This window comes from Protopterus annectens, chromosome 6.part1 (assembly GCF_019279795.1).
Source record: "Protopterus annectens isolate FY-2018-M chromosome 6.part1, PAN1.0, whole genome shotgun sequence".
Taxonomy (NCBI): Eukaryota; Metazoa; Chordata; order Ceratodontiformes; family Protopteridae; genus Protopterus; species Protopterus annectens.
In genome coordinates this window covers 513,144,534-513,165,590 of record NC_056738.1, presented here as the reverse complement: position 1 = coordinate 513,165,590, position 21,057 = coordinate 513,144,534, and the positions used below count along the sequence as shown (strand labels likewise).

At 40.7% G+C, this 21,057-nt stretch overlaps 1 protein-coding gene across 1 annotated transcript in view; it reads right to left on the bottom strand.

The window, feature by feature from the left end:
- Nucleotides 1–15,173, bottom strand: part of LOC122805318 (neuropilin-2-like) — a 214,517-nt gene extending 199,344 nt beyond the window's left edge. Inside the window, exon 1 of the mRNA XM_044075406.1 lies at nucleotides 14,765–15,173. Coding sequence (XP_043931341.1) covers nucleotides 14,765–15,173 — 409 coding nt within the window. The remainder of the gene's footprint in view (nucleotides 1–14,764) is intronic.
- Between the last annotated feature and the right edge of the window lie 5,884 nt (nucleotides 15,174–21,057).

The window sequence follows — 21,057 nt, the reverse complement described above, 5'->3', positions numbered from 1 at the left end:
AGCCCCTGGTCAGTTACCCTGGGTCTGTACACTCTTCTCCTCCTCCTCCTCCTCACTGTGGGTTGGTCGCCAGCATTCACATCCTCACCACCCTCAGTCTCTTCCACATATTGATGTATGAGAGCAACAGCAGCCCCTAACATTATGTTAGTTTTGTCAGGTAAAATTTCCCCATCTGTGTACACCGGTGGTGTAGAGTTTGTGGGAAATACCAGAGTGAAAGTTGTTTGCATAGTTTATAGTCGTGTGCTGGGCTGGCTGCTGCCTGTGTAATTGGCTGATTCTGATTCATTTCACCTGCCAGCTATGCTAGTTCTCCTTCATTGCCTTCCTACTGCTGTTTTCCCTTCCCATTGCTTTCCCATTTAAGTCCCAAGGCATGCCATGCATACCCAGTTCTCAGATGTGAACAGAACTGCTATTTCCTGTGTTTTTTGGGGTTTTTTTGTTTAAAACCCGGTGCGCGGCATACAATGTAAACACTGCTAGGCAGCCTCAGACACCGCTCCTTCCTTAACTGTGCTTAGCTAAGGGCAAACACAGGCCACAGAGCTCCAATAAGCATACAGCATGCATGACACTCCCCCTTATGAGGTCATCTACCTCTTATACCATGGTGTTGTTGCACCTACACGGTTGGGTGCAAGCTGACACTGAGAGGAAATCTGTGATTCAGTATCAATCCCCTCATTTGCATAAACCAGAATGCTAATTCATAGTTACCACATTCACACTGTGCCTTCCCCCTTAGCAACCACTATGCCCTGGTATTGTTGTCTTATGCATGACATTGAATATCATGGCAAAATGCTGATTTGGGTTTAAGAGCTTATTTCCAAGTTTTTTTTCTTATTTTTGGCCTGATCCCATTTGTCTACTGCTGCCCTACGCTTAATCAGCCAAAATCGGCCAAAAAAAATTAAAGTTATTTTTTTATAATTTTGCAACTATTTCCCATGCCAATGGCCATATATTTGACCATTGGCATGCCTACTACATTGAATACATGCTTTCTTTGGAGCTGTCATGCCTCCATTTTGTAATTTCAGAAATGTGTTCGGTTAGTAACTGAATGCATTTCTGCAGGTTACACTATTCCTGCACAGACACCTGGCTGCTTCCTGGATCACTAATTCACCTCATTTGCATGGTTTTCACCAGCAAATGGGGTAATTAGCATATAGCAGTGGTGTCTGTGCAGGAATAGTGTAGAAGCGCTCATGTATGTCCCGGGAGCTCGTTCCTGGATTGCTCGTCGGCCATATTGCGTGTAGCAGCTCTTGCACTATTCCTGCACACTGTGCAGAACTTGCTGAATCCTGGGGATTGTCAATACCTCAAGTTCCTTCTTTGTAAATTAGTGTTAAAGTTATCTTTCAAATTAATTCCCAGGGAACTGCAGGCATTACATTTCACCTAACAAGAGTACTCCTCTCAATATAAATTATCCTTTCTTAATCACCATAATAGCATTCAGCCATGAGGTTCAACTTTTAAAATCTTTGCACACAGCAAAATGCATTAAAAGATCATTATTTTCATTCTTTATAGCAACTGCATGCAGATGCTCTTAAATTCTCTGGTGCAATTTCGTAGTTGTTTTTCCAATGTAAAAAAAAGACAATTCATAACAGGTTGTATACACTCCATTCTTTGGTTTAACTAAAATAGGCACAGTAACTTGCTTTTCATTTAAACAATTTTTTTCCATGATTTATATTTTTACACTAGCTGCAGTATCCAGACATAAAAGTTTCTTTAAACCAAGGAGTTGGGTTTTAAGTGACTTACCCCAGGATTCAAGAAGCTCGGTGCAAGGACGGTTTTAGCCTTGCACCGAGCATCCTCACTACAGATGGTGCAGCAGTGCCATATGAATATGTATGAGGGCGTGCCACTGCACCCTCGACGTGCACAGGAAATGTGTGCGAGTGCAGGGGGTGTGTACAAGTGCTCTACGGAGGCGTAAACATGCCCCGACACTTGCAAAACCTACTATGCCTACTAGTAGAGCCCACCCCTAATAGTAAGTCAGTAAGTCAGTGTCCGTGGATACCAAAATGTATGCTAAGCATACAAGAGTGTCCACGAACAGTGAAATAAAATCGAAGTAGTAAACACACAAGCACGTAGTGGAATGTAGAGACCTGTCCCTAGAACTGTCACAATTAGATTCCCTGTCCCCGTGTCCCTATTATACATTCGAATTGCAGCAATATCGAAGGTGTAAGCAAAGCGCAATGTGTCTGCTCATCGCTGCCCTCCGCCGAGCATAGCTTACACATCATATTCATTCAAACAGAGAAAAACATATGGAAACAATGTAAGTGTCAATAGTGTAGTGTTTAGAGCATCTGCCTTACAAACAGACATTCACGGTTCAAGCCCAACAATAGCACATATCATTTTCCATGTGGAATGAATGTCATTTTGCCATAAAACTGACATAAGAATATCGCATGAGATATTTAACTTAAATATCATTCAAGCAAAGTGGCACTGTCATAATGAATAAGGTACTAGTAAGCAGGTGTAAGCACAAATAAGCAGCAGTAAACACATATAAGTACCAGTAAGCAAGTCTGAGTGCACTTGCGCTGGTCTAAGCAGTGCCCAGCATAGGAAATGTATATAAGTATATACAGATATATAATATATATACATATATATATATATATATATATATATATATATATATATATATATATATATATATATATGTATGTATTATGAAGAAAGAATGATGTAACAATAAAGCATGCAAAAGGAATGAGAAGGGAATTAACAGCAACCCCAGTATTATATAGCGCTGTCAGCGTATGTCATATCCAGCTGGGCAGGAGTGAGCAAAGCACTGCTACTCACACCACAGGCAGGATATTACCAGTGGGAGTAACATTGTTGATTTGTTAAGTCTACTTTACACACAGAGGGTAGTCCCTGGTGGGACTACCCAAAAACTGATACACCATTTGGCCATCCAATCATTACATAAGCAAGGGCAGGTATGTTCAAGGACAAAATGGTGGGAGAGCCTGAGAATACATGGGTTAGGACAACATACATGTAGGGCCCCTAATGCTCAGGAGAGGGCAATGTGTGGAGGTGTGTCATGGCTGTGATAACAACTGGACAATGGATGGTATGCATGTATTTTGAACACAGGTGGGGTGGAGGAACTATGGGTATGGAATTATGGAGCCAGGTATGCCAGGGTTGGATGGGCTGGTTCTAATTGGACCGCCCCATGGAGGTCAGCGAGTTTGTTATAAGTATATATGCATACACACATGCAGACATCAATATGTAGAAGTACATTCTCTGTAACACATTCATTCCATTTTCAGACATAAATAACATGAATGTGCCCTTACAAACCTTGACAGTAGATAGAATAATAGGTTGTGCAGAAGAGGGACGGGACAAAACTACTAAAATGCAGAAGTGTGTACGATGCCCAAAGTCAGTGCTGTGCTGAAAATAATCAAATGTGAGGACTTTCCCACACATGGAATCATTCCTGTGATACTGTGGCAACACCAGTTACTAAACCGGTCTATTTGTAAAAGAAATACACTGAACACGTACATAATTAGGCTCTTATGTGTAATGTGTGTGTTACCACATAGTCATACATATTAATTTATTGTAGTGTCATGTTAACAGGAGTAAGGATGTAATGAATTATAGAGTCTACAAAAAACACACACTGCACCAAATGATGAATTTCAGGTAGTCATCCAATAGAGGTTGTCCAATTCAAAAATCCACAAGTCTCAGCCATTCACTTCAACAGTTTATTAAAAAAGACACAGTACAAAAGATATCGGATTAAGCGCTTTCATCTCTTATCCAGAGACTTCATCAGAATCAAATACCTGTCCATAACTTCTCATTTGTTTTCCTTTGGCATCCTGAGGTCCGTACTCTTCCACTGTACTGCTCTGAGGCATGTGCTTGGACCTGTCTACTTGCTAAATGCTGCTTGCAAGTGCTCCTACCTCCTGTAACAGGAGAGAAAAAACAGTGAGTTCAGCTATAGAGTCTAATTTTGACATAAACACATACATGTCCCATGTGTGACAACCCAAAAATTGCGAATAGTATTCTTTTGGTCGCTCATGTCACCAATGTTTGTGGACTAAATGTTTGGGAGTTCTGAGGATACATGGAGTGAGTCAACCGATGGGATGGGTCTATAGGAGTAGGGAGTGGCCAATGTGTAGTGGTGTGGATACACCGTAAATCCAACTGGAGAATGGATGACTGCAGTGTTATGGAGGTGTTGGGGTGTGTGTTTGGGGAACCAAGAGCCATGGGTATATGGGTATATATGCAAATGAAGAAGCACAGCAATAGTGTATTAGTTAGAGCAACCCCCTAATGAACAGACATTGCCGTACTGAATCCCACACAATCGACACAATGTATGACATGTGTCCCGACACAGGGATTGGGCAGTGTGTAGTGTTGTGTTTATACCCCACCTGCACCCACAGTAAGGATGAGTGCTGTAGAGGAGTGGCAGGTGGGGGAAATATGGGTATGCAATTAGGGGCCTAGGCGTGCAGGTGTTGGCTGGCGTAGTCATATTAGGACCATCCCGGGGATGTAAGTAATATTCTAAAATGGGCATAGCTGATGCCCATACCTCTCAACCCCTAAGAGCACATCCACTGGACAGGACATAAACCATTGGGGGAACAAATAGGGACCATATCTCTGAACTGTCCCTGATTTCCAGGGACGTCCCTGATTCCGACTTGGTTTCTAATTCTGACCCACTTAATCCCTCCTAAAACTAGTGACATTTGGAGGAAAGGTGGTGAATTACACGTAATGAATAATGACAACAATTAAAAGTTATAAACATAATTTACCTCAGAAATGTGTATGAATTCATATGCTCTGAGTCTGTCAATGTGTCATGTTAATAGCACCAATAATTTAAATGTGTCCCTGATATTGTTATGCCATGTCCCTGATTCAGTTTGTATTTTTCACCAATCGTATGAGAGGTCGATAGGGACAGAAAGCACATATTCCACTGACAGCCTTAGAAAGATGATAGAATATTAGGTATGCAGTAGCATGACTCAGCTGAAGGATGTGGGTTCCAAAACCCAATTACTTGTTTGCATTGAAGAGTGTCAGTTCCCATGTATTAGCCAGATGGGTGCAGATTGTAAGAGGAACACACCAATAATATGAATCAAACTCTGGACAGGTCGCGGATTCTGTACAGTCGAACAGCATACTGTCGCCTAATGGGCAGCCATTCCCAATACTGTAGGGATGTAATCCAATGTAATAGACATCACAAGGTAATATCACAGTCTTCACTCCCACACAGGGGCATGAGTGTCAGATGCAAACACCAAATGCAGTGCATTTCCAAGTGTGGGAGCAAGCGGGTGTAAGCCTGTTTGGCCGCCAGTATGCGAGTATTACACTGGTAAAGCAATGTAGAGGCTAACTGAGTGTAAGAAACTGTAACCAGAGGTTAGCATTGCTTAGCACCATGCAAACCCATGCACACCCGGTCACAACTGCTTTAATGTGCCTTAATCAGACCATATCCAATGGCTTTGTTCTGCCCAGCAACAAAATAAAAGGCCTCTGCAAGGCTCAAAACCAGGACCCTGCACACACAGCTATTGGGATTTATCACTAAGCCATGGTAGATATACAAACATCGGACCTTATCACAAACATATCATCCAGCGCAGTCATTCAACAGTATGAGAAATGTATTCCATCATGTAGATGTATGTGTGAGTGTTTATGTCCAGCATATAAATACATACATCTATATAGATATATCAGGAACATCCCATGTGACAACAAAGCATTACAAAGGAATGAAAAGGGAAACACCAGCAATGCCTGTATTATGTAGTGGTGGTGTTGTCCTATGTAATATCAAGACTCCCTCTGACAGACATGTGTCAGTCATACACGCAAACATTTGTACATTGGCCATATACATCACTCTGTGCATGTTATTTACATCAACACAACAGTTCCTGTCCAATCATTATGTGAGAACAGTACTCTTGCAAGGTGCTGTGTGTACATCATCATCATGATAAAGGTAAATGAGGTAACCATAGAGGTACTGGTAGTGTTGTGTGTACATTGGGGTCATCCACCTCACATGTACCTGGAACATTTAGGAGTCATATGCATACAAAGATTGTGCGCCTGAGAGACAGGGGCGAGGACAACTGGAGTATGTTGTAATGCATATTAAAAGGGTTACATGTGTCCAGTGGACACGTGTGTGAAATGGACAGCTATGTATGGGGCAAATGTTGTTCTAGGAACTGATTGGCCTTTTGTTTCCATAGGGTGAGAGTGGGATGTGGGGGAAGGAGAGTAGGTATGCTCGTGGTGGATAGGTAGGGTAGGATGACAGGCAGCCACCATTGCACCAAAACAGTTGCAAAGGTGGCAGTGCTGGGGGCTGTCTAGGAGGGGCAGCCTCACACTGTAAATGTGACACTCTGCCCTTGAGCTGGTGTATCTGGCCTTGAAACCCCTTATTGAGCTCCCTACGCACCACATCCAGGACTGTACAGCAGTGGACATGTTCATGTCTGGACCTGCTCCCATGGGGGGCAAGCCCCATCCTCAGTGGCGGTACCACCTAAAGGTGGTGCAGAACCAACAGAGGTGGAGGTCCAAGGCTGGGCCCCAGATGTGCTTGTGCCAATGCCATGGCTAGCTGAAGTGGGACAGGAGGTTCTGCCGGGGCCTCCAAACCCATACAGCCTATGGTGTTGCAGTTGAAACACCGATATGGCTTAGTAATAGTCAACAGCATTCAGGATTACTTACAACAGCATGCATATATATGACCATCAACCCAACACAACAGATGGTATACATTTGCAGAGGGAGCACAACACATGCATATATACTGCATGACATCTGTACAAAGTGTAGAAGACTTGTGACTGCAGCTATGAACAGTGGCCCGTTATTGGCATGTCACTGAGAACCCCAGACAGTGTCTGTCATACCACTGTTTCATGTGACATATGTCCAGTCAGGGATGCAATGGCAGTAACTCATCACTATCACCATGCACTGGCTGCAATCCTTACACTATGCTCCTGCTGTTCACAGATGTGTGTTCAGTGAGTAACACAGGAAACAAATGGTTCCACACACTGACCAGTCCACAGATGGCCCTACAGATGGGGGTCCCTCACAAACAAATCACTGTCTTGTCAGTTTTAAAACATGCAGAATAGCCATTACCACACTCAACTTGTTAAACAGACAGTAGTCTCAATGAAGCATAGCTACACTTACATGCTGTAGTCATGCCTGGCACATCACCCTCCTGTCTTTAGGTTATTCCCCACTGTATATGTTGTTTGAGGAATATCCAGATATCATCTTTGATGCCGTTTACCAAACACCAGATCCAGGTACCACTCACAGTGACTGTCATGGGCAAACACCAACATAATGTTCCTAGATATTGCATTGTGTTTTTCATGTGAATGGTTATGGGAACATCATCACAGCTGTTCCACATGCAATCAGCTAGAGGAGAACTGCAATAGGTGCAGAGGCCATCACCTGATCATGACCATCACTTACAATACACAAGCTGCTGCTGAGCAGGTGTACACCTCCACATCCACCAGAGAGTGTGTGGGAGGGACAGACAGAGGCAAAGTATATCAGAGAAGGGCTTGGAGACTAAAACCTAAGCACCGTCTGCCACACACCTACCAGTATAGGGGTTCAAACCCCTGACTGACTAGTCATTACTATTACAAGTGCATGCAGTTACTCCATGTGCCACAAAGCTGGCATGTTGGTGTGCTGTAAGAACATATATGTGTGTTGGTGAGCGACATCTGCAACAGAGGTATAGTAGACATACATTAGGTGTAGCACACATGGCTGTCCACATGAACGGATATCATTGTCAACACAACCACACTCTGTAATGGACTCACATTGACACTCTTTGCTAGGACCACAAATACACTCCCAAACCACTTAGTTTGCCACACTGCAGTAATGCACAGGTACTACATGCACCACAGGGGATATCCAGAGGTTCTATGGGCTAGGGCATGTGAGCGTGTTTGAAAATTGTCTGTATGCCAATGGGAGTTATACTAGGAGTGACTATGGTTAGGAGCATCATACCCCACATGCAGACACAAGGTGCCAGTACTGACATGCATGTGTGCATTGCTTCATGGGTGTGTAGTGGTTGGCTGTGCAAGATAGCTGTACAGGGCTGGGTGAGGGGTAATCCTTTGCATCATGCCACTTGACAATGGTGTGCAGTGTGGTACAGGGGTGTAGTGTCTGCAATGTCCCACACAGATGGGTATTGTATGGACTGCCTGACATCCTGGTTACCATTGTGTATGGCCATAGCTTTGCAATGCATGCCATGTCTGTGTTTGATAGTCCTTGACATGGACATTGTCTGGGATGTGCATGTCCCACAATAATGTACAGTGACATGTACAGGTGTACCTGGTTTGGCTGGCACATGTTGTGTACACAGACTGTTATCCTCCACTATGCCAATACTGGCCTGGTGTGGCAGAACCTGCTTATAGTCAGCAGTTTGATGCTGCACCTGCATTGATAGCATGATACAGGTATTCCCTGGTGTCAGTGGCATTGGTCCATACAGGGCACATGTGTAAGGTATTGTATGGCCTCTGTGGATTACATTTGATGGCACCACATATGTTGCAGGCATCCAGTGGGGAACATAGTGAAGGCACATTGTCTGCAATTATGTGACTATTGTACTGCTGTACAGGGTGCTATGCCCTCTGCAGCCCACTGCAGTCACACCATGCCTACTATCTGTCATCAATGTGCAGGGTACTAACAACATAGCGGGCTATTCTAGGCAAGTGTGTTTGTGTATGACACATGGGTTCAGGATGTATTCCGGGTAATAGTAGGGTTGCATACTTTGTTCATCAGGCCTTTTGCCAGATGTAGGGGTATGGCTTGCCAACACAGTCCCTTGGCTGACTGACATCTGTACTCCTTCTGAGGTGGACATTGTGACATATAAGATGGACACCATATAGGGAAAACTACAAAATCCGCTCCCCGCATGTCCAGTGGTTAGACACTCACAGCCACCTCCACACAGGCTCTGACAGTCAGACACACACCTGGCATGTCTTGGAATAGAACCCCTACCTAACTAGTGTATCATACTACAGCATTACCTAGCTACAGTACGTGGTACAGCAGTCCCAGAGGCATATGTCTAGGTGGGTGACATCAGCAGGATTGCCAAAGGTGGTCATGTGAATTGTAAAGAGTGTGCATACTCTAAAAAGCATTGTTCCTGTCTCAGGCAGACAGAGACACACACACACACACACACACACACAGTTGGTCTCTCTTGGAATAGAACCCATACCTAACTAGCTTATCACACTACAGCAATATGCAGTTACAGCACACGCTACGGAGAATACTAGGTTACAGCACTCCTAGAGGTGTATTCCTAGGTGGGTGACATCAGCAGGCTTGCTGAAGGGGGTCATGTGAATTGTAAAGAGTGTGCATACTCTAAAATGCATTGTTACTGTCTCAGGCAGATTAACACACACACACACACACACACACACACACACACACACACACACACACACACACACACACACACACACACACGGTCTCTCTTAGAATAAAGCCCCTACCTAACTAGTTTATCACACTACAGCAATACACAGTTACAGCATGTGCTATGAAGAATATTTGGTTACAGCAGTCCTAGAGGTGTATTTCTAGGTGGGTGACATCAGCAAGATTGCCAAAAGTGGTCAGGTGAATTTTAAAGAGTGTGCATACTCTAAAAAGCATTGTTCCTGTCTCAGGCAGACAGAGACACACACAGTTGGTCTCTCTTGGAATGGAACCCCTACCTAACTAGTTTATCAACTACAACAATATGCAGTTACAGCACATGCTATGGAGAATACTGGGGTACAGCAGTCCTAGAGGTGTATTTCTAGGTGGGTGACATCAGCAGGATTGCCAAAGGTGGTCATGTGGGTTGTAAAGAGTGTGCATACTCTAAAAGCATTGTTTCTTTCACAGGCAGGCACACACACACAGTTGACCTGTGGGGGATTAGAACACCTACCAAATTAGTTTAACACACTACAGCATTACACAGTTACAGCATGTGTCATGGAGATTACTGGATCACAACAGTCCCAGAGGTGTATTCGTAGGTGGGTGACATCAGCAGGATTGCCAAAGAAGGGCATTCCAAGTATACTGTGGGTTGTACATGTCTGTTACCTGCGTGTACCCGCTGCTTTCTGTCACGAAAACACATTTACACCTGCTTAAAAGTGTCTTATGCAGTCCTAATTGACAGTATCAACAAGGCTTGCAGGTCTTATACCCTGGACCATGCACACTGAGATCACTGGATGTACCACTAAGCCATCTGAGTTGTACACATGTTGCATGGAGTCTATAATGCACATCCTACTACAGGTATTCCACAGTACTGAAAACAAATGGGACAGTCCCTTTGTGTACATATGTACAGTACCCTTGAATGTACTGTACTCTGTGAAACAACAAAGACAAGTCTACATCTGTACAACTGTCATAACTACATATATATATATATATATATATATATATATATATATATATATATATATATGCACCTACGGGATGTGTACACACACACATATATATGCATATACACAGACACAGCCATATATATATATATATATATATATATATATATATATATATATATATATATATATATATATATATATATATAGATATATATATATATATATATATATATATATAGATAGATATATATATATATATATATATATATGCATATACACATCTGAACACCCTTTGTGACACAGAAGAGTTCCAAAGGAACTGACATGTACACAAAACATAGGCATCTCTTGTGTTATAACATTTAAATCATAAGCAGTTCACCAGAAAAGGGATGGTTGTTGTGTATGTGGAGCTTGGGGTGGGGAATGATGTCTAATGTAATCTACCCCGGGGATTGTGGAGTTAGGTTAGGGGAATGATGGGTATGGACCTACACCCCAGCGACCACTTCTGTGTCACTGCTTGACAGTGGCACAGGAATATAACATACCCAACTGTAGTTGTGCTTGACTGTGTATTCTTTACCATTCCTAACTATGTAATACTTTGTGTGCTAAAATACATTACACATGTGTATGCCTGGCTACAAGGTAGTCACACACACAAACACGCACACACTTGCCAGTATTGTGCATACACGTCTTGCCTATGTAAAGGTAACTAGTACAGTGGTATGCAGTTGGGGTATGTGCTACAAAACACATACAATTACACTTACTGATTCCATGTCTGAGCTTGGTGACATCACAAGACCGATTACTTGCAGTGGAGAGGGGGGAAGAGAGAGGTTTAGCGGGTGACAAGGATAAAGGCCAGGGCAAAAGGAGGTATCTCTTTGGAATGCAGCAAAACCCGCTGCCATGACAGGATGCAGACACAAATACACACACACTCAGCCTTTGCTGAAACACACACTCAGGCATTTGCTGAGACACACACACAAACACACTTAGCCATTTGCTGACACACACACTCAGGCATTTGCTGTCACACACACAAACACATGCACACAGTTGCCAGTGGTGAGATCAGTACACCTGCCTATCTAAAGATCACTATTACAGTACTACACAGTTATGAGATGCACCACAGAGATTACACAGCCCAAGGCAGTCAGACTGCCCTTCTACAATTGAGGACAACAACAGACCATGTGTGTGTGTGTGTGTGTGTGTGTGTGTGTGTGTGTGTGTGTGTGTGTGTGTGTGTGTGTGTGTGTGTGTGTGTGTGTGTTTATCTGCCTGAGACAGTAACAATGCATTTTAGAGTATGCACACTCTTTACAACCTGACAGTCATGAAGTACATAGCTGCAGACCTGTGGGTTTAAAGTAGGTGTCCATTACAACCTGTATGCACAAACAAGACATGCCATCCACAGGTAGGCCTCAGAGGTATAGTTGTAGCACAACAGGAACCTGAACTGGAGTATGGCCATCTGTGGAATGGACAACTACTATAACTATACAGGGTTACAGTGGGCATGCTCATACACTTAGTAGCACAGGGCCGTTTGGGATGCACTATGACTACAACTACACAAGGTTATACTGGGCATGCTCATACACTTAGTAACAAAGGGCTTGACTCAAATTACACAAGGTGGCAGTGGGTACACTCATACACTTAGTAGCACAGGGCTGTTTTGGATGCACTCCGGTTCTAACCACTGAAGGCCGCAGTGTGCATGCTCAAACACTTACTTGCACAGAACACATTGTAATTAACTCCTATTGTAAACATACAGGTTTACAGTTAGGTACATCTTACCTGTCAGTATATATGCACATCATACTGGTTTACTACCTGATACCTGTATGTGGCCTGTAAATGATATATCTGTGCCTGTGCTGTGTGATACACATGCATACATGTACATGAAGTACTGACATATATATGTTACGTATACACATTCATACATGTGTGGACATGACAGACAATAGGTTACCTGGGTCACACAGGTGGATGCTACCTACAGCATGTGTCACACTGTCATACACCTTGCTGCCCTGAAAGGCATACATTGATAGCAGGTTGTGGACAGTGGCATTATACGTGGAACAGTGGCATGTACAAGCATAATGTGTGAGCCACCTTGTGTAATGGTACCGAGGTGCAGGTGTCAAGATGACATCTCCCGGCTGTGTTAGTAGTTGTCATTATTAGTAGGACTGCTACCCTATGTATATCTCACATTGGTCATATACACAAGTTCTGCCGCTGTCCGTCACCTTACATGGGGCATTTGCTACCAAGCACATTAATGCCATGCACAGTGATGTCATGGTATGGGTGGCAACTGCTAGACCAAAACAATGAGCCAATGTCCTGCTGTTATTATGAGGTTGTCCAGTGTCTGTCATTCCGGGCTGTCATGACCAAATGATGAGCCTTCAACACAGAGCACATGCATCCATGTTACACGTGTGTGTGGATAATACCTAGGTCGCATTTACCCATATAGTCGCATTCCAAGGCAAATGTCCTACACACAGAAGTAACACCTTGACACCTGCATGACACTTGCATTGGATGCTTATGCTAACCTGTGCTAGATGTGTGGCTTTAGTGATCCATTTGCTCAGTGTAGAACCTACAATGGGGAATACTGACATTTGTGCAATGAGGAACACCTGGCTGAAGGCTCTGTAGTGCAGAATTGCACTACCACCATATAACTCAGATCCAGACATGTGGGCTATAACAGTGGTATAGACCATTCCAGTGGTGGTGTACACATATTCATAAAGGCTACTCACATGTAAAGACCACTACTCTGACATAATGTATTACAGATGAGTCAGGTACAGGTGACATTGGCAAATGCTGCATTCTAGGTTGTATCCTCATATACATCCACCACCTTGTTCCCAGACTACCAGCACACATCCATATGTGGTATGACATAGTATGGTAGACCAAACTACTGAAAAGTAGGCGAGGATGAACGCAATGAGAGCCAGCAAACTGACAATAAAATAAAAGAAACTTGCATTTATTAGTAAGCGCTTTCGGTGTGGATCAGTGCCTCACCTTCATCAGACTGAAACAAAGTGCAAATCAATTAACATTCTTTATATAGAAAAAATCTAACAATCAATGAATTAAAACCTAAATTAGTTTATCCAATTAATTCTTAAAAGGGAAAGCCTTCGTGCACATTCTTCAAGTAATATACTGGTAAGATACATTGTTTCTAACTTGAAGTCATGTGCAAACATGAACACATTTCCTTTATCTTGTTGAATTAGTTAAAAATAAAAAGCAGCAATACATATTAATTTAAAAAATCCATAATAGTTGCCATAAATAAAAATGACATCAAGCCTTATAGCTAGTTAACTAAGCTAGCAATAGCAAAATTAATGATGAAACTAACTATAAATTAGTTAGTAAATTTAAATAAACAATATATAATAAAAGTCAATTAATTAATTATTATGTATAAATATCTATCGCCAATGTAGTTACTAATAAATGAATATATATATATATATATATATATATATATATATATATATATATATAATCTAATAAGATATAAATAAGTAATAATAATTAATAGTAAATAAATACGAAAACATCATTATATATGCCATTATGTATAAATACTAGATAAAACAGTACCTGTCAAATAATTATCTCTTAAGGGCATGCAATTTCAAAACACATTTAATAGATAGATTTTCATTCAGCCCTGGTGGAATGGACGCCCCTGTTTTTATTTGCCAAATAAGCTCATCAATTTCTAGTAAAATCTGCCAAGGGCCTCCTCTAATATCATTATCTCGATGTTGTAACACTAAAAATTTAAAAATATGTCCAGGGTATTCTAAAATATGTTTAACCAAAGCGTTTTTAATGTCCCCCTTGTTAATGGCATAAAAATTTGTACATGCGCTGTTTGAGTTTCCTTTCAGTTTTGCCAATGTAATATGCATTACATTGGCAACATAAGGCTGCATAAACCACACTTTTGCTATCACAATTGAATCTTGAACCAATCATGTATGTTTTGTTATTAATTATACATCTAGTCCCTTCAAATATGTGTTTGCACTGAGGGCAAGTACCACATTTGAACATACCTTTAACCCTACTATTTGGGACTTTTGTCTTTTTCTCAAGTAATGCTTTCAAGTTAAGCCCTCTCATGTACGTAATACGTGGTTTCTCACCTAATGTTTTAATCAATGTTAATTCTTCTCTAATAACGTTCCAATTTTTATTTATAATATCCCTGATAAATACATAATCTAGGGAAAACGTCGATAAGAAGCTGGTCATGTAAACCCTATTATTCTTGTTATCCAATGAAGATTCCATTGGCATGGGCTGTTGCTGTAACCCACTAAGTAAAGGCTGAAAATACCCATTTTTTCTTTTATGACAAACTTCTTGCTTTATATTATCAATCAAGGAAGCAGGGTAGCCTCTATGCATAAACATGCCTTGCAGGTTTTCACATTCGGTCTCGAACTCATCTTCATCAGACATCATTTGGGCTGCCCTAACCATCTGACCTTTTATAATGGCCTTCTTTTGGTGGTAGGGATGATTACTTGAAAAATGCAAAAAGGTATTTGAATGTGTAGGTTTCCTGTAAATCCTACTGATGTACCTACATTTACATCTGTCATTCACTAAAAGAATGTCTAAATAGTTAATCGAAATGTCGTCAATGTTGTATGTAAACTCAAGGAAACTTGTCAATCTTTGGAATTTTTACAATCTCTTATTAATTATTATAATCAAGAAATTAATAATCTTGAGTGATTTAGAAATTTTGGAACATACTATAGTGACTCATGGTGACTTTTCCCGTTACAAATATGACTATTGTAGAATATATACAAGCATACAGGCAGCTATGGATAAAATGCTTGCCACTAAAAAGAGGAAAATAGCTAGAAACTTGTATGATTATTCGAATAATATTGCTTATCCTAAGCCTCCATCTAATAGTAGCCCTGACAAAAATGATATACATAATAATAACAGGGTTGATGGAACCCATGACCAAGGGCAAGCTTGTTCTTTCAACAATATTAGTAACAATGAAGGTAACGGGTTAAGACGTAGCAAAAGAATTATCAGTTGCAACAACAACACTAATGATACTAATGCCAATGATAACTACCATGATTGACCACACGTGGTTAACCCCAATGATGAGCAAAACAATAGTGACCAGGGTTTTCGGACCGATCAGTCTGGTCAACAGAACAACCGACGGACCAACCGCAATCAAAGGAACAGGAGGAAACAAAGGAGGTGACAGTTTCAAACCAGGTGTATGGTATTGCTCCTTCCATACATGTAAGCACACAAAGTGACTTTAAAATCTATAACTATACAAACCTTGATATCCAGCAAGACATGATTAATTTTCTATCTAAAGGGCTAACTTATGTCCCTGGTAAAAGGATGGATTTAGCCAAAACAATCATTGATTTGAAACTGTTTGTACGCAAATTAAACCTAAATTTGCTCATGGGGGCGAGTTCAACTGAAACCAGTTCTATCAGGGTTCCTAGTTTGTTTAATCCCCCCTTCACCCTAGACTATGCCTTTTTGAAAAGATTTGTGAAATGGATCTAAGGGCTAGCTCTGAGAAAAAACAACATTTATCAACAACTAAAACATCCTCAGCGCTTCTGAAATGGATTTTCTCCATCTACTTAATGACTGTAACATCAGGGTCATGAATCCTGACAAGGGAGGAGGGCTTGTGTTTATGGATAATTTCATTTACGTTGAAGCAATGCAAAAACATCTTAACACAAACGTTTATGAAAGAGTGTCCCTTAATGAAGTCAATCAGGCATATAGAAAAATTAGGTCAATATTGGATGACTTGTTTTTAGAGGGGTCTATAGACAAGGATCTATTTCAATACTTGTCAATGATTGCACCCAAAACACCCACCTTATTTGGTACTCCTAAAATACACAAATCTCTTAATAGTCCCCCATTTAGACCTATAGTGGATGGTAGGGGATCCATCACACACAGTTGTGCCAAATATATTGATTCTATTTTAAAACCATTGGTTGATAGTGAGCCTCAGATATGCAAAGATTCTTGGGGTTTTTTAAGTACCATAAACAGACTAGACTATCAACTTGAGGCATGCTTTATTACCATAGACATCAAAGACCTCTACACAGTTATCCCCCAGGAAACTGGACTTAAATGGATCAGGGACTTTTTGGTCCTAAAAAAAGTAGAGGAGAACACCATATATGTAATCGAAACCTTATTGGAAATAGTTTTGACAAACAATTTCATGGTTTTTGAGGGAAAACTGTATTTGCAGAAGTCGGGTGTAGCAATGGGGTCACCATGTGGGGGTAGTTTTGCCAATGCCATCATGGCATATTGGGAAAATGAGTTACTATTTTAGAACAGTCTTTACCAACAGCATGTCTCCTGGCAAACAAGATACCAGGATGACATGTTCTGCATTTGGAGAGGAGATAAAACTCTTATTCCAACCTTTATCCGTAACATTTCAACCTTGACAAGTTTCCTTGAGTTTACATACAACATTGACGACATTTCGATTAACTATTTAGACATTATTTTAGTGAATGACAGATGTAAACGTAGGTACATCAGTAGGATTTACAGGAAACCTACACATTCAAATACCTTTTTGCATTTTTCAAGTAATCACCCCTACCACCAAAAGAAGGCCATTATAAAAGGTCAGATGGTTAGGGCAGCCTGAATGGTGTCTGATGATGATGAGTTTGAGACTGAATGTGAAAACCTGCAAGGCATGTTTATACATAGATGCTACCCTGCTTCCTTGATTGATAATATAAAGCAAGAAGTTTGTCATAAAAGAAAAAATGGGTATTTTCAGCCTTTACTTAGTGGGTTACAGCAACAGCCCATGCCAAAGGAATCTTCATTGGATAACAAGAATAATAGGGTTTACATGACCAGCTTCTTATCATTTTCCCTAGATTATGATTTTATCAGGGATATTATGAATAAAAATTGGAACGTTATTAGAGAAGAATTAACATTGATTAAAACATTAGGTGAGAAACCACGTATTACGTGCAGGAGAGGGCTTAACTTGAAAGCATTACTTGAGAAAAGACAAGAGTCCCAAATAGTAGGGTTAAAGGTATGTCCAAATGTGGTACTTGCCCTCAGTGCAAACACATATTTGAAGGGACTAGATGTATAATTAATAACAAAACATACATGATTGGTTCAAGATTCAATTATGATAGCAAAAGTGTGGTTTATGCAGCCTTATGTTGCCAATGTAATGCATATTACATTGGCAAAACTGAAAGGAAACTCAAACAGCGCATGTACGAACATTTTTATGCCAGTAACAAGGGGGACATTAAAAACGCTTTGGCTAAACACATTTTAGAATACCCTGGACATATTTTTAAATTTTTAGTGTTACAACATCGAGATAATGATATTAGAGGAGGCCCTTGGCAGATTCTACTAGAAATTTATGAGCTTATTTGGCAAATAAAAACAGGGGCGTCCATTCCATCAGGGCTGAATGAAAATCTATCTATTAAATGTGTTTTGAAATTGCATGTCCTTAAGAGATGATTATTTGACAGGTACTGTTTTATCTAGTATATTATACATAATGGCATATATAATGATGTATTCGTACTTATTTACTATTAATTATTATTACTTATTTATATCTTATTAGATTATTAGGCTTATATTTATATATACATATAGATATATATTCATTTATTAGTAACTACATCGGTGATAGATATTTATACATAATAATTAATTAATTGACTTTTATTATATATTGTTTATTTAAATTTACTAACTAATTTATAGTTAGTTTCATCATTAATTTTGCTATTGCTAGCTTAGTCAACTAGCTATAAGGCTTGATGTCCTTTTTATTTATGGCAACTATTATGGATTTTTTGAATTAATATGTATTGCTGCTTTTTATTTTTAACTAATTCAACAAGATAAAGGAAATGTGTTCATGTTTGCACATGACTTCAAGTTAGAAACAATGTATCTTACCAGTATATTACTTGAAGAATGTGCACGAAGGCTTTCCCTATTAAGAATTAATTGGGTAAACTAATTTAGGTTTTAATTCATTGATTGTTAGATTTTTTTCTATATAAAGAATGTTAATTGATTTTCACTTTGTTTCAGTCTGATGAAGGTGAGGCACTGATCCACATCGAAAGCACTTACTAATAAATGCAAGTTTCTTTTATTTTATTGTCAGTTTTCTGGCTCTCATTGCGTTCATCCTCGCCTACTTTTCAATAGTTTGGTTTCTTGTTTTTCGTTTGTGATAGTATGGTAGACCACCAGATGACCCCCGATTGGTGGACTGTACCTAGGCCTACATCAACTGTGCAAAGTATCCATGTACAGACACAGCTGCATAATGTGTTATTCAATGCAATAATACCACTGTTTGTAACTAGCTCAGTTGTACACATACCAGGGTCCCTCAGATGTTGTCAGCATTAACACGGTCGACTGTTGCTGTACACCAGTAAACAACACCCTCATAGTTGGATATGACCTAATCGTACCTGCCTGGATATGTACATCCCACACTCATACAACATAAATTACATTACCATAGCTTTCATTTTCCTTTTTACATACAGGTGGCTACAGTCATTACACACATGCACATAGCAGATAGTATGCTAACAGTACATAAGTTTCGATATCTATGTTGACAGAGGTAATATCCCCTCTCTACTGGTCACCCATGACCCCTATCATATCATACAATACCCCATGTGGCATGTATGTCTTTAGACATGTCCACCTATTGCAATGCCTACAAACATACCCAAATAACAGGACCATAGGACCTACACAAGGCCTGTATTGACAGACTCAAGGAAATCCAGCTCTGCTCTGTATGTTCCTGAGTAGTCACAGGTGATATGTTCATGACATGTACAGCCATGTGTGGCCACAGCTCCTATATATACCCCATGTCAACAATTGCAAGCCATGCATGCTGTGTGCTGTCTGGACATTTGCCTTAGTACCACAGTAGCCAGTACATGCTGGGGTGAGATATTTACAAGCCACAGACCTCGCACATGCTTGAATAAGTGTACTGCCTAGCTCTAACAGATCACATTGCTGGCACTCTTCCAGTACACATGAGGTGTATGTGGCAAATATGATGTGCTCACTGTTGACCATTACAGTTCACTGGCTTCACCATGGCACTGTCAAGTAACAGTTTGTTGGAGCATAACCTGGAATACGGCTGTGTGTGTCATGCTGATATGTGCTGTTGGAATATATGTACAGTTGCCTACTCGGTGGAAGCGGTGGTGTCCTACCAGTACATGAATACAACATCCATTATAGTGTAATGCTCGCCTATGTTTCACACCTAACACTCCGAGGCCACCAAGACCCAAAATCGCGCTCATCGGGACCTAAAACTTCAGCGACTACTTCAAACAGAACCTACCATCAAACAGAAAACAAAACCTCCAACGCAATCAACATTTAAAACCACAGGGTAAATGCAAATTGCTTCTATCTTATAAATTCAGAAGTTAAGCGTTCTAGTCTCAAAGCGCCTCCAAATCTGTCTCCTTACCTGTAGCTTTGAAAAGAACTGTAGTTGAACTCCTCTGTACTGAGTTCCATTAACTACTGTTCCCTCTAAGACCCTGTGATTTTTCTGGCGGTGTATGCTGACGTCAGGAAGTTTACAAATAGTCCTACTGGCTCACCGCTAACTTTAAACCGAACTGCATTTGGTTTTGTCTGCTCACTCACCTGGTCGTATCCCCAGGCTTACAGGTAACTCTCATCTGGCTCTAAGAACCTTAATTGTGGACTACGGGTGTGTTTTGGAGGGTTTGTGAACAGCATTGTAGTGTGATTTCTGTTCTGCTGTTAGAATTTTATACTGAACTGCAGTGGGTCTGCTTGTCAGCTATAGCTGTGAATTATCTAATGCAAAGGTTGCATGTTACTGGCGCACATCTGTCCCTTTTAACAAAATACATTCTGTCTTGCACTGTAGTGTTTTCTCTGTATTTGTGCTACTAGATTTCACGGTGGTGTGTCTGCTTGCCATCTGTAGCTGTGAATGATCTGACCTAAAAGTAGCACGTGTTGCTGGACACCTGGCGTCCTTCTTAACAAAACATATAGCGACTAGGACTGAAGTCGCATGGAGCTATTCTAAACAATTCTGAATGTGTATTTCACGTATACTTGGTGTTATAGTGCCCAGCTCTATTAAGCGACTCTATTTTGTGCATGTGATTTTAGTACAAAGTTGGCGACTCTCAAACTAAACTAATGCCATTCACTGTGCTGTACCTTGCTCAGAACTAACTATTACTTGTTGCTT